The sequence below is a fragment of the Oryza glaberrima genome, chromosome 12 (assembly GCF_000147395.1).
Source record: "Oryza glaberrima chromosome 12, OglaRS2, whole genome shotgun sequence".
NCBI classification, from domain to species: Eukaryota; Viridiplantae; Streptophyta; class Magnoliopsida; order Poales; family Poaceae; genus Oryza; species Oryza glaberrima.
Window position 1 is genome coordinate 14552645 of NC_068337.1, and position 15418 is coordinate 14568062.

Genomic DNA, 15418 nt, shown 5'->3' on the forward strand with positions numbered 1-15418 from the left:
TAAACAGTACGGGTGTTCGTATTTTTTTGCTAATTATTATTTATGTGGAAGGTCACAAGAATAAAATGTCTAGTGATAAAACAACCAGTTTCTTTAGACATAGGAGTGATTTATGCGAGACATTTTGACTAGACCTTAATATAAACATAATTAGAAATGGAACTTTACTACAATGCCAAAGCACCACGGGCTTTGGCGTTTAGGCCCAACACCTTTTAACACCGTGGAATATACTACGAAAACAATAATGGGCACAAATGCAGGGGGCTCCTAGTTAGCGCAGACGCGCCAGATAATTTTGTAGCGCGCACTTCCGTAACTTCCTCATGTTTTGGCATTTTGTATATTTTTCTGTTCCGCATCGCTCCAGGGGAGGTTAAGCGTGTGGGTCCACTACGGCCAGGCGTCATTAATGCTAACCATATGGATTAATCTAGTTATAGTTTTTATTATCAAAATAATACATAAATAGTTAAGTTGAAAGTTTCGAAAATATGATAAAAATTTTCAAAATCTGAGTTGAAAGTTTTAAAAAAAATCTTGAAAGTTTCAATTTCGAGTTGACAGTTTTGAAATTTGAGTTGGAAGCTTTCAAACTCGAGTTGAAAGTTTTCAAATTTGATTTGAAAGTTTTCAAATTTTGAGTTGAAAGTCTTCAAATTCGGGTCGAAAGTTTTCAAAACTCGAAATGAAAGTTTTCGAAATTGATTTAAAATTTAAATTTTGAGTTAAAAGTTTTTAAATTTTAAATTGAAAGTTTAAATTTTGAGTTGTTTTAAATTATGGTTGTGACTTTTAATTTTTCATCTATAGAAAGTTTCAAATTTCACGTATATATTTTTAAATCTTTAGTTAAAAAATACAACCTCATGAAAAAAAGAAAAGATTAATTAAAAACATAATTATCGGAAACTAATTCCGTCAACTAATATAATCTTGATTATTTTCTCCTGGCGCACTTGAGCATGCTTCCCGGCGTTCCCTCGCGCAAAAAACAGAAACAGAAGTGGGCCGGAAGAGAAATCACGTAGGCCAGAAGAGAAATCACGTACGAGGACATGGGCCTATGGCTAGTTAGCGCGTCTGCGCTAATTAGGAAATTCGCAAGTGCAGGTTATAGCATGCGTACTGCAGTGATAAATGGTGTCTGTATTATCTTGGAGATCAATGTTTGAATCTTTATCGCTGCAATATTGTTTCCTTTTTCTTTCGAAGTGCTGAAGAAAAAAGAAAACAAGACGGAACAGATTCCTAAGTGGCAAAAAAACAACGATGACGCAGATTCTGAAGTGGCGAAAAAAAACAAGATAGTGGAAGTGGGTTTGGACCTAGCACCTTCACACCTTATTTAGAAACAATGATAGTGGGCCTCAACACCATGACCCTTGACGCTGAGATAGAAATCTATTTTTGGTTTATAGTTTTTTAGTTTGTGTATTACTCGATGCCAAAATATATGATGCTAAGGATTCGTTTGGAGAGTTTAAAGATTCTAAGAAGCTGCTGGTTGATACCCAACTTCTGATAATATGGAAAAACTGAGTTCAACTTCTGACTTCTAGCTTATATGAATGAAAAACTTAATTATTTTGGGAGTTTTCGATTCAGGGAAAAAATAGAGTTTTCCAAAGCTTTTTCAAACAGGCTCTAAGCTTCTAATTTCAACATCAAGGCTAGGGGTGGATACTGACCTGACTCGGCTTGGTCTAGCTCGTTATGATAACGAGCCGAATCCCAACTCGGTTCGACTGGCAACTCTAGCTAGCTTGTTTAGCTCGCGAGCCAATACATCCGTGACTCAATAGGAATCTCTCACTTCGAGATTCTGGCTGCCAACAATTTTTTTTGCAATTGCTTAAGAAATCAAACAACCGACAAATCACAAAGACTTGCCACAAATTTTTTTTTACACATTGCATCCATAAAAACAGATCTGAAAGTCTCGTCATATTGGAACCAAACAAAACACCAAGCAAACACCCTAGTGAATCCTAGACCAACCAAAATTAACATGGGAGATTGACTTGCCGAAGTGCCGAACTGCCGACGGCGACGAGGACGGCAAGATTGAACTTTTGCTCCTTGATTTAGAACTTGTAGCGCTGTCGATGGAGTTGCATGCTCTTGCATCCTGCAGCAGGGGACCTTCACCCTGCTTGTTCGTCTTCCTCACGACGACGAGACTGAGACAAGGCCACGCTTGCCACGGAGTTGGCCGACCGGCTGGAGCGGCGACGCGAGGAAGCGCGGCACCGTGAGCTCACAAACCTCGCTGTTGCTGCCCCCTAGAGGCTGGTGGTGACGGCCAGGTCGTCGACGATGCCGGCGTGAGGGCTTGGGCGACACTATGGCGAAGTGATGCTGGAGAGAAACAGCGTGCGCTGTAGATTGGGGAATGGGGAAATCCATCGATCTATTTGATATAACTAGGGTTTAGTGGAAATCAGTGGATCTGATGGGCCTTAGGCCTACAAATAACAATGCGATCCACCTCAGCACTCCTGGGCTGCTTGTTTTTCCATGGCTCATTTAGCTCGCGAGCCAGCTTGAGCTCGCTCGTTATAGCAAACGAGCTAACCCTGGCTTAGCTCGTTAATAAATACAAACGAGCCGAGCCGAGCCAAGTTAGTCACGAGCTACGAGCTTTTTTATATTTTTGGTTATAGTTTTTAGGATTAATTGAATCCATGCCACTGCAAATGTGGCAAATTAGAAAAATACCACTGCTATTTGTTTTATTGGCTAGGTGCCACTAAATTTTTAAAATTGAAACCATGCCACTCCGTCACTATTTCCGTCGTTCTCTCTCACGTCGTCATCCTCTAATCTCACGTAGGCACGGCTAGGGCAAGAAGACGAGGCGGCCGCCGGTGAGGACGTCGCGAGCGCGGGGAGCGGCTGCGGCCACGGCCGGCGAGGATGGAGACGGACGCCGAGTGGTTGAACAACAGCTTGCCGAAGTTGCGGACGGCGGAGCCGACGGGTCGAGGAGGCGGAGTGGCGGAGTTGCCGGCCGGCGTCGTGGCCGCCACGCCGCCGTGCTGACCGTCCAGAGGCTGCATCCACGCCGCCATGCCGCCATGACACGCACCGCGTGCTTGACGCATACGAACATGGACCTGACATTGACAGCCATGACGCGGTCGTACTCGTTGATGTCGAGCGCGCCGAGCGAGTCCGGAGCCTGTGCTCCTATGATCCGGCGTTGCTGTAGAGGATGTCGAGGCGGCCGTGGCGCGCAATGGCGAGGTCAACGGCCGCGGCAACATCTGCCTTGACGGTGACATCGCCATGCGTGTACAACGCGGCGTCAGCGCCGAGCTCGGCAGCGACGGCACGGCGTTCACCCGCTGCTGCTCTCGCTCCCCGTGCCACCGCCACCGCCGGAGTGCCGCCGCGGGGTTCCGTTGCTGCTGCTCCTGCTCCCGCTCCCGGCGCGTGCCGGAGTGCCGCCCGCGACCTGCCGCGCCGCCCCGAATCGTCAACTGCCGCGCCGTCGTTGGGGGCGGGCTGCGCCACGGCGGCCTTGTGCTACTGCTGTTGTGTGTACTGCCGCCACCGTAAGTGGTGGTCACCGGGGAGCCGAGGCGGCGAGCCACCAGAGCAGCTCGTCGGCGGGGCTCTCCCCGACCAAGCCGCTACGCACGCAGGCCATGAAGGACGAGAGCTGCTCGTGTAGGACATGGAGATGCACGGCGAGGATGAGCTCCTCTTCCTCAACGGCGTCCGGCGAGAAAGGTGGTAATGCGCAGCGGCCGCGCGAGGAACGAGGCCCGCAGCTGCGGCAACTGGCGTTGCGGAAATCAACGATGGGAACGGCGCCGGAGGTGAAGAAGATGAAGGCCGATCTCCCCGTTCCCCGTGTCTCCGGCTAAGGTTCTTGAGGCTTCTTGAAGAGGACGTCGAGGCGACGACGGTGACGCCATGGCTTGCTTCGGCGTGCTCCGGTTCGACGGCGACGAAGACGATGTCCCGGTGATGGCGTCTAGTCCCGGCAGCCCCCACGGCGGCACGGACCACGGAGTTAGGAATTTAACGGGGGAACGACGGAAAAGGCGATGGGATGGCATGGATTCAATTTTCCAAAATTCCAGCGGCACCTAGCCAATATCGTAAATAGTAGTGATATTTTTCTAATTTGGTACATTTACAGTAGCATGGATCTAATTAACCATAGTTTTTATCATAGGTCATTTATATAACAAGTTTTGTGGAAGATTCAAAATATCATTTTTTTGGCAATTTATGTCCCAAATATACCAGCATAAAAAAATAAAATACCAATTCTATTTCTGCCGTGAATTATTATGGAAGTAAAGAGAAACCGTTCAAATGATAAGGAAGGCAACCTTGCAGAGAAGGGAATTATCAATCGGAACACATCGCTGCGCGTGTTCATCATACTACCTACGAAAGTATGAAGCCGTCAGGAAGGAAGAGCCCTCAAAAAACGTTTACCACTTAACCCCCTCGAAACTCCTTGTAATCACCATCCCACCCCATCCCCCCTCCGTCCCCCACGGGCCTCTTCTTCCCCCGGTTATTCGTTCGCCTCTCCCAAAACCCTAGCCCTCCGCGAGCGCGCGATCCCCGAAACCCTAACCCCGCCTTCCCCTCCACATCGGCGCCGTCACATGGCCTCCCGGGGAGCCTACGACGGCGGCTCCGGCGCCGGAGGCAAGATCCGGAGGCGCCCCCCGTCCCGCGCCGCCGCCGCCTCGCCCTACGCGCGCCCCGCCCCCGCATCCGCGGCGACGCGCCTCGGCGGCGGCGGCGGCGGCAGCGGCGGGTGGTTCTCCCGCCTCGTGGCCAGCGGCGCCTCGCTCCTCCTGCCCTCCGTGTTCCGCAAGCCGCCGCCGCCGCAGCCGGAGCACGAGCGGGAGCGGGAGCATCTCGGCGAGCCGCCTTCGCTGCCCGAGTTGCTCGAGGAGGCGCCCTCGCAGGCGGAGACGCTCGATACTCCGCCGTCGCCTCCGCCTCCGCCTCTAGGTTTGTTTGACCGCGTTCGCCGCTAGCTTTGTTGGGGCCCTGTTGGTGTTGTGTGATGTTGTGCAGTTTGGTGCAATCATTTCGCATAGGCCAAACCAACTCTAAATCTCTGTAGTCGATTAATTTAGTAGCTTCAATCAATGTAGATCGGCATGTTGCGTTGCATATGGACTCTTAGCTATGTTACTATGTAGTAGCTGTTGTTTATTTTGTCCGTTCTTCCGACGATTGGGGGATGACGGCGTAATCGATGCTTTCATACAAAGTGGCGATTGTCGGTTCACGTGTTGTTAGTGACTGCTGGCAAACTTACAAAGTTTCCTGTTGTTTGTATGCACAGAAGATGACATTCCGGAAGAAGAAGAAGAGGGCACCAGAACCGTGGCTAATGTAAGCTGACTCTGTAAATGCATATTGTAAATTTGCGTATTCCACGTTGTACTTGTCGGATAATAACCTACTAGTTATCATGGTTAGATGTTTGCTATGCTTTTTTAAGCACTATAAGTTTATATAGAAATTAAAACATTGACTTCTATTTTAAGCCGGTAGAATTTAACCTCTTTCACTTGAAAGATATGGTCGTTATTATTCTTGCAAGATTTATTAATTGATACTTCTTTGAATGGATAATAAGATAACATGTGTAACCATATGAAGTCTTCTTAAGTTACACACTTACATTTTTGTCCAGTGCCAGTGCTACTTATTTTACCTTGATACCCTATTGAATCTTCCATATGATCAAGTTCCTAAACACATGTTGCTTTATATGTGGAATCTGTCCATTGTCAATCCTCAGAATTCTGCCAAAGATGGAGATGACATTCTTAGAAGGTCTGATAGCTATGACGTTATGGATCTTGAAGAACTATTGAAACAGAGGACATTCACGAGGCAAGTACCTGTTTTTGTATAACATTAATAGGCTCATGTTTAGCAAGTAATTTGAGCAGTATTAGATTTGTTGCTAGCATTTCAGTAACTGGTAGGCATAGGTACCGCCGATGTATCTTTTAATTGCATAATACCCCAAATACAGCATACACCTAAGGAACTGAACTTGATCTGCAATGATGGGGTACATCCATGAAGTTCATAACACAGCATCACACTATTACCATGAAATGATTTGTACTAATAATAATTTCTATGTGACCAAGAAAATATAAACCATGAGGCTATAGAAAACATGGGTTTCCCTAACTGGTTTTTCTTTTTTTAGGAGAAAAAGAAGTGTACTTCAGTTCTAAAGCTGGGAACTAAGAAATGGACAGTTGTATGGCATTTACCTTGGTATTAGTTAGTTGTAGAAAATACCATTGACATTTCTGGAAGGTTCTGTTACCTTAGATAATTTTTCTTACCCGTGTCTTCTTTTTCTCGTACGTTTGTTTATGCTACCACATTCTCTCCTGTACCTTCTCCCTTCTTTTTTTCTCACTTACCGAGACCAATTTTCTGTGGTGAAGTTATACTTCATTGTTAATGTCATGAACCGAGGCCATGATGGCATAACCACCACTGGGAGGGTAGCCGGGCGGCGCCGGTTATTGGAGAAGGGATGTATATTTAGACTAGGGATAAGAAGATATTAAGGAAAGAAATTATACTAATCTGATTCATTGCTTAATGATAATAGACACAATGCCATCCTTATATAGATTATATAACTTGATCTTTAAGTAAGGACTCAATCTAATCTTTGACTGATAATCTTATCTCTATATGGGCTGCCTATGGCCCTCAGCCTTTTGGCTCAATGCTCATCACAATTAACTTACTTTATTGTAGTTCCATTTAGGCTGGTATACATTGGAGAACACTAAGAAAATTGATACATCCTGCATAGAAAAAGAAGTTCGCATTTTCTTTGTAGCAGTTAATGCATCAGCCTGCAGTTGTATATGATTTGCGTACATGATTTGTATGGAGTAGCAATGCAGTTGGGGGAACACATCTTCTTGATAGTTCAATCCTCATTTATCCTTTAATACTTCCATGCTTCTGTATGAGTTGAAGTGCAATGCCATGTTTTCTTTGCTAGATCCTATTGTTGTGAATACCTGTTTTGCCTATTGCATTGTAACTTGCAAATTTGTTTTGCTAATGTCCAAGTGTACAGTAGAAATGCGAAAACATATTTCTATCTTACAAATAATTTTCTGTCTTGCAGGAGTGAATTTGAATATTTGTCTGAGTTGTTGTTATCTAGAACGGTTGGGTCCAAATTATTGATTCCAGGAGTTGGTAATATGAAGAAAATGCATTTTCCTGAGAAGGCAAGTCGATCTGGAGACTTACCTGTTGATTTCTCCTTTAGAACATTCAACACTTCTGTTAATACGCAAGTCATGTTGCTCACTAAATATTCCTGTTCATATGATGAAATTGATTTCTTTTACAATCACCCATACTGTACTGTACAGAACATAATTTAAAGTGTTGAAGCAACAATATAATTTCTTATTTTTAAGATACTAGAAAAAATGCCCGTGCGTTGCAATGGGTAAATGCTATTTTAATTTTATTGTTGTTATACGGTTTAGCTAGGGTAAAATTCACTGTGGGAATTTGCTTGGATATTTTTTTTCGAAAATCATAAGCTGCAAGAGTCCGTATATCATCTCAAGTTAGCATGCGAGTTTTTTTAATGATATTTCTTATACGACTCCTTCTGTATTTCCAAAAGCAAATGAGCTTAAAATCCAACTCAAACACGGATCTGTATTTCTAAAAGTGAACGAACTTAAAAACCGACTCAAACCCGGATGACATACCAAAATACTGGCAAAAACATCTTCAATTTTTATAATAGTAGAGATATGGCATATTGTTGAGTTAAAACCCTTGACCAGCAGAATAGTTTGTTATTTTTTTTTCGAAGTTGAGGAAAGCATATCATAGGTCCCCCTTATTCCCTAAATTTTTGCAGGTCACTTGGGTCTCTGGATTTGAGTGGGTACATAAAATTGTATAAGTGGGTCAACAAAGTCATCCTACTTTTTTTTTTGGTATACTTGTATAAGTGGTCTGTAGTTGCTTATTAGGCATGGTTTAAACCTGTACTTATGCACATACACATGTTTAGGGGCCTATACGTGCAATTTTCGACTTTAGAAACCCAACTTTTAGTAGTCCCTGGTACACATACTTCTTTTTTCTATTCCTACATGAGTTTCACTTGCGATTCTATCTACATTTGCCACAAAATAGCAAAGCTCGTACCATGAACTATTTTATCTCCTGACACATTTGTTGTTTATACCATTGATATGCCATATGTTCCGTGACTACAAGGGTAACATAATCTCATGCTATTCATTCCTGCAGGATCAAGTTGCTTCACCTGCAGAACTTGCAAAGGCATACATGGGTTCAAGATCTTCTAAGGGATCACCATTACGTCTTAGATTGCATGACCCCTCTGTACTTTCCAAATCGATAGAAGCTAATACAACACAAATAACGAGGCCTCCCACCCTCTCTCTGCTCGCGAGTGCAAGAAATCATGCTCCAACCACCTCTGATCGTCTTGGGAGCAACTACACGACACCAAATAGATCAGCAATATACAAAATGTCATCATCTCCTTATTTTAAGGTTCTGTTATTTCCTACTTCATTTAATGTCTAATTACTTTATGCCCGCAGTATTTCTGTTATGTATTTGCACAAAGAGCACAATAGTACATCAGATCTTGCATATTTGTTAAATAGAAAAATTGAATAGGTAGCCACAGACTACTTGAGAAACTCAAAGAGACAACTAAAAATGTATTACACCTTAATCAATCTGTTTAGTGCAGCATGGCAATCATCAAGTTACCTTGATTCAAGTATTATGTTACCACACTGTTGCAGTTGCTCTCTCTGAATTTCATTAGTAGAAAATAAACCTTCCATACATTATTTTCTTATTTGGCCTCTTAAAATCACAATTTAACATGGAAAGGTCCAAGGTGACCAAGTTGTCGTATGTATATCTAGTATATGAGTTAAATTTAATTAGTGTGTGTGAACAATGCCAAATGTGTCTTTTAGCGAACAAATATCAGTTTATTTGTTTTAAGTAATATTAGGAATTTTATAATTGTTCTTTTTCTATCAAAAACATGTGCAATTAGCTAGTGCTCTACATACTGCCTTATTTTATTCTCATTCTTGAGCACAATACCCTATCTCTGTTACTATGTGGTTACATCTCTAACTCAAGTTCCTCAATCTGTTCAGAGTGCTGTTTCTTCCAGGGATTTGTTTGGTACTGTATCTCCATATCAGGCTCCAAGCAGCCTTCATACATTTGGAAGGCAGGTATTAATCACAAAACATAATCTTATTTTGCTGTAAATTTGTTTTGGGTTTATTACCGGCTTCTGGATTTATGTTGAACTGCTACTGCATGACTTTTATCTTGGCTTCTTTGTTTGATTAGTGAATGATTTATGACATGAAATGTTTGGACCTTCAATATTGATTACTGATTGACTCACCACATAATTTTGTTGCTTTAAAGTACACGATACATTGTTAATTGCAGATTTTCTTGATCGGATGCTGCCTATTTTATGCGTAAAACACAAGCTATTATTTTGAAATCTATAGATAAACTAGACGACTCTGGAATATGTTTTCTTGAACCCTCTTTAATCATGGTAAATTGGTAATAGTAGTTGGCAATTAGTGGTGGACCTAGAAGTTTTCTAGATCTTGGGCAAAAACAACTTCAGCTAGCATCTGGCGTCATCAAGCGCTAGTGGTATGACATGCCCTCCATTTTGCTGTGTGATGGTGAGGCCTGGTGTCCCTACAAGTGTCTTCAGGCCCTGCATCCACCACTGTTTGCACTGTTTACCTTAAACTTCTTCAGGCCCTGCATTTACACTGTTTGCACTACCTTAAGGTTTTACCCTACTATTGTAGTTACCGAATGCATAAATATAGCAAACACTAATTTCCAGGATGTGATTTACAGTTTATATATTGCTAGCAGTTAGTGACACAGTATTTGGACAATATATATTTTATGTTAAATGACCAATAGTGCATAACATTGTTTAAATGCCTAATAATTATTTTGAATTGGATACCTGTGCAAATTTTCATGGTGACATAATTTACTTGTGGGCTACAGTCCACTTAATGTTCTTTGCTGCTGTCCTACCTGCTTAGATTTGATGCTACCTTGTATGTAACATTTACTGTTAATAATGAATCAGCAGGTCCTGAAGAGGAAGAGTGCTGCTCTCAACGAGAGTGCCTCTGTTGGTCCCATACGCAAAATGCATCAGAGGTACAACAGAGTGTCACCACTGTTGCAAACTCGGTCAGGCCACCATGGATATAGTGGTAGTCATGCTAGCAAACTTGATGAAGGTTTGGAACACTCAGTACAAAGTCAAAAACGTAGGTGTCTGGATAAAGTTGGTGATATTACTCGAAGTGGTGTACATGACAGAGCAAATGATAGCAGTTTTGGTCAGGCACCAGCACAGTCAATTCAAATGGCTGCAAGGATATTGAAGCAGCTTGATACGATAGTTCCTTCACAGAAGGAAGGCACATTAGCAACAAGGCAAAAGCATGTGGACATCTTAGATGTTGAGGATCCTATTTCTCAGAAAACTGAAGTATCAGCACAGGGCAGTCTTTTGAAACCATCTTCGTCACGAGTTAAGGAGTCTTTACCTAATAACTCCAACTGCGCTGCTAAATTTACCTCCGCCGCAAAAGACAGCAATACTGTTGATGCTACATCTGACAAATCAGCTAAATTGATGCCCAAGGTAATGTATGGATGGCACCTTTTTCCTCCTAGGGTACATAATATTTTATCAACATACTGACATTTTCTTTATTGTAGGATTGGTTGGAGATGGATAACTGTAGGGGAAGTACAAAGTTGTCACTCAACCAAGGAAATGATAAAACTGAGAGAAAGCAATCACCAATCCCAGAGAATAATGATATGAGTTCTGGAATAATAAACAAGGAGAAGCCTCCAACATTGCCTTTGAGAAGTCATGCTCCTTCAAATCTAGTATTATCCAGTGAAATTGACCGAAACAAAATCCTAGCATCATCAAATGGCTTTTCATTCCCGGTTCCGGCTGCTCTGACTGGCCATTCTCAGGCCCCTCCAACACCTACTTTGGCATCTCCACCTGTACTATCTGTTGAGAAGCAGCAGCTGTCTGCATCATCTAGTGCACCAGTTACTTCAGTGGAAAGTATTCCAAGGTTAGTTTCTGATTGGTTGTTTGAACTGATGTAGTTACAGTCAAAAGCATAGTTTTAAATTTGAAGTACCTTTGCAATGAAAATGGGTAATGGTTACCAAGTAGGTTAACACATAAGTACTTATGTTATCATTTTATAGTGTTTTTTGACTTGATTATCGTTTTATAGTTGAGATATGGTAGTCTGACACATGCCAATTATGCTTCAGTTTCCAATTTATGAGGATACTCACTTATTTCCAGCACATTAATCTGACATGTCTTTTTCTCTCCAGGGTTTTCAAACCAGTTTCAGAAGAAGCCTCAGTTTCTAACCAACGTGATACAAAGTCGAATACAGATAAACCACCAATTTCTCAAAGCTCTGGGCAAATTGTTTCTTTCACTAGTAATCCAGTATTTAACGTCATCTCCTCAAAACCAACAACCTTAAGCAATGGCCTGGCAGATACAACAAAATCTGCTTCTGCTGCTGTATTTCCTTCCAATGGATCAACCAAGTCAGTTTGTTCTACAAATGCTGGCTCTTCAACACCTTCGTTCCCAAAGTTCTCATTTCAGCCTGGATTCCGAACATCAACCTCTTCAGTGCAATCTAGCGGTATTCAAGAGCCTGCTATAACAGCTCCATTCAGCACTGTGAGTAGTTTAGCTGGGGGCAGTTCATCGCCATCCTCAATGATATTTGCTGGTGCTACTTCTCAATCTAGTTCCATCACCACCAGTGGCAGTGTTCCCTTCCAATTCTCTTCTCAATCTAGCAGTGAAAGTTCATTAGCTGGCCAAGACAAATCCAAGGCAGCAAGCAGCAGTGCCCCTTTTAGTTTCTCTCCACAGTTTGGCAGTACAAGTCCGTTTGCAGGCCAGGGCAAATCCAATGCAGTCTCCTCTCAGTCTACTTTGCTGTCTGGAAGCCAATTTAGCAATTCACTATCTGCACAGACTTCAAGCAATTCAAACCTATTATCTTCAGAAAAAGTAAATCCTGGGAGCTCGCCAAGCTTTGCATTTGGTTCATCAGCACCAGGCTCAAGCCCTGTGTTTTCGTTTGCAGTTGGTTCTGGCACTACTTCTGCAACACCTGCTTCAGCATCTTCACCAATTTTTTGCAACAGTTTAACTAGCACAAATGCTCCACCTTTTGGCTCCCCTGCCACTTCACCTTTTAGCTCAACCTCGAGCCCTGTATTCTCATTTACCTCAGCTACGCCTACGATACCAAATGCATCACCTACAACACCACTTTTTGGTACACCGAGCCCGACTGTTGGTTTAAGTACAGGAACTGATCAGATGAATGGAGGTCAGATGGCTGGGGACAAGAACCCGTTTGCTTTTTCAGCAGCTTCACCCTTTGGTCTTCCAAGCAGTTCACCATCCACTCCAACTCTGTTTAGTACGCCAGCAACTCAGTTTGCTTCAGCTACATCCGCTTCACCGGGCATGTTCCAATTTGGCCAGCATAGTCAATCATCCCCAGGTGGCTTCTCAATAGGCACTACTGGTGGCAACAGTGAAAAGTCAGCAAGAAGAATTCTAAAAGTTAAGCGAAAGAAATAAGTCACTTCGTCCTCTGTCAAGGACAAGGATCATGAGAACTTATTACAGCCTGCATTGCAAATTGCTCTGGTTTTTCAGGGCTGAGGCGATCGGCAAACAGAAATTCACATTTCTTCATTTTATACCAGGAGTGTTTGCCTGAGCTGGCAAAGATGCCAGTGTTTTCTTTTGGCTGATCCGAATTTTGGCACATGAGCTATGGAGGTACCCAATGGACTGTTTTTTGAACTGAATTTTTGTATGATTTATCCTCATGAACCATTGCGAATTTGTTAAAATTTGAATGTCATCTGTTCTTACAAACCTGGCATTGATTCTGTGTACCTCTTCTACTCTATTCTCCCATATCGATATATGGTCGAACGGGTACAATTTCATTTACTCTATGCCACTACATGGTCGCATCATATAGACGAAGGATTCCTATTCGTGTTCAGATGGAAATTGGATTGTAGGGACAAGTTATGAAGATAAAGCATTCTCGTGTACCATCTCATGTATTTAGGTTTTAACTTTTTGTTTATTTCCTGTCATTCAGAATTGATTTTGGCTCACGGCACGAGCACGATGGCAGAAACACCAGGAAAAAATTGTTGAGGTGGGAGTAATTGTTTCCTTCTGAAAGTACGCACATCTCAAGATATATACGTGTCAAAGGTAGGTGCATAGGCCAGATAGTGGACAGATGTACTTCTGATCGAGTACATATACATCCAGTTCCATCCTCTAACAAATCTCGTACTTAGACTCCGTTAGATTCTCTAACAAGATGAATATTAAGTGTAGCAAAAGTGAATTTTAATTATTAAAAACTTGAAAAATAGATTTAATTGATTTTTTTATAGTAATTTCTATGTAGAAAGTTTTCGCACGATACACCGTTTAGCAGTTTGAAAAACGTGCTAACGGAAATCGAGGAAAAATCTATACCTTGTTGGAGTTTAGTACTCAACAATTAATCTTCTGAGTAATATCACATATACTGAGATGAGATTTTGAACCATGGTCAAAATACATCTACCACAGGCATAATTCTTGCTTCTACCCAAATACAAAGCATGAAACGTAAGTTCATTAAATAAGATGTTTTCTGATCCTTAGATCTATTCATCCAACGGCTCATACCAAGAGTTGGATTTGCCCTGCAATTAGCGATCTCCCACGTCTTAACAGCGGTTAGGGATCGATCAAAGCGAAAAAGAAAACGAAAAAAGTTTCTTCGCTCGCCAGCCCGCCGCCTACCGCCTCCTGCCGAAGCCGCTCGCCGCCACCTCGCGTAGTCGCGCGCCCTACCTCGCCGCCTCCTTGCACGCACCGGGATCCGCCGCCGACTCCGGGCGCGCGCCCGCCGGAGCTGCTCGCGGGTTCACCGGCAGAAAAGCACGCACGCAATTTGTAACCCGCCGCCGTCGCATGCCATCCTCCGCACATCGCTGCGCCCCCCGTCCCCCTCCACTGCTGACTTCGCCCCGTGGTGCGGCCGCTACAAGCTGCTACAGCCCCGTCGCTCCTCCTCTGTTCCCTCGCACATCGTTGCGCCCGGCACCCCTGTCCCCTCCGCCACCGACTTCGCCCCGCAGCATGGCCGCTCCAATCCGCCATACCTGCCCCGCGTCATTTGTCGTCCACGCTTCCACCAGATCGGCCATATCCGACCTCCAGCCTCGCCAGATTGGCGCCGCCGCCGACCCTAAGCTCGTCGTCGAGCATTCACCGTCGCCCCATCTGCCCCCGTGCCGATCCATCCCTAGCGCCGTCGCCGATTCACCGCCACCAGGTCACGTCCATCGTCTTCTTGATTTGCTCCTTCCGCTTCTTATTTGTCCTTTCTTTTGTATTTGATCAGAAACGGCAATGAATTTTATTTTAATACAGAGAGAGAGAGAGGGGGTGGGACGGGGGAGGGGAATTGATTGAAAAACTGAAAACTGGAGTTTGTTGAGTCAATCAAATTCAAATATGAATAAACATGGGAATTTTCTGTTTCTTTAGCTAGGCACCAAAGATTTCTGAGAGTATAATTCACCTTGGCCATGTACAGGGCATCACATTTCACATTTGTAATGTTGATGGGAAAGCTACAGATAGGGGCAGAGAGTAACTGGAGAAAATAAAATAGAAATGAGTAGCGATGTTACTAGTGTACATACTTTATGCAAGTCAATGAGGATCAAGAGAAGGAGAAGGCGGCGGTATCCTAGCTAACTGGTCGTCTCGTGGAGGTAAAAAAAAATTCTTTGATTCCAGCGAACCTATGGCTATGTTTCGTTGATAACTTGTAAAGATCTTCCTGTTGTTCATCCTGCTATATATGGTGTTCTTTTAAGTCTTTCCTCCAATCGCCTCCTTATGTTCTACTCCCTCCATTTCACAATTTAAGTCATTCTAGCATTTCCCACATTCATATTAATGCTAATAAATCTAAATAGATGTATATGTCTATATTCATTACCATCAATATGAATGTGGGAAATGCTAGAATGACTTAGATGGTGAAACGGAGGGAGTATTATACCAGTGGTGCCGTACCTATGGTTATGATGTGCAGTCCATATATAGAATCAATCACTGAAAAAAATGAGTTTAGATAAGTCACAGCCATTAGGACTATATTAAATGAGTGATGAATAA

The 15418-nt window shown here is 43.2% G+C and overlaps 1 protein-coding gene across 1 annotated transcript; it reads left to right on the forward strand.

The window, feature by feature from the left end:
• Window positions 1-4524: 4524 nt before the first annotated feature.
• Window positions 4525-13164, forward strand: LOC127757291 (nuclear pore complex protein NUP1-like). Its single transcript, XM_052282792.1, has 9 exons — window positions 4525-4989; window positions 5330-5379; window positions 5792-5886; window positions 7166-7271; window positions 8323-8592; window positions 9222-9302; window positions 10211-10774; window positions 10852-11228; window positions 11503-13164. The coding sequence occupies exons 1-9, from the start codon at window positions 4635-4637 to the stop codon at window positions 12785-12787; spliced, it is 3183 nt and encodes a 1060-aa protein (XP_052138752.1). The 5' UTR covers window positions 4525-4634; the 3' UTR covers window positions 12788-13164.
• Window positions 13165-15418: the final 2254 nt, after the last annotated feature.

Coding starts and splice junctions, on each gene's coding strand:
- LOC127757291 (XM_052282792.1), top strand. CDS start 4,635: ATGGCCTCCCGGGGAGCCTACGACGGCGGCTCCGGCGCCGGAGGCAAG. Junction 5,887..7,165: donor AAACAGAGGACATTCACGAG/GCAAGTACCTGT, acceptor TCTGTCTTGCAG/GAGTGAATTTGAATATTTGT. Junction 9,303..10,210: donor TTCATACATTTGGAAGGCAG/GTATTAATCACA, acceptor ATGAATCAGCAG/GTCCTGAAGAGGAAGAGTGC.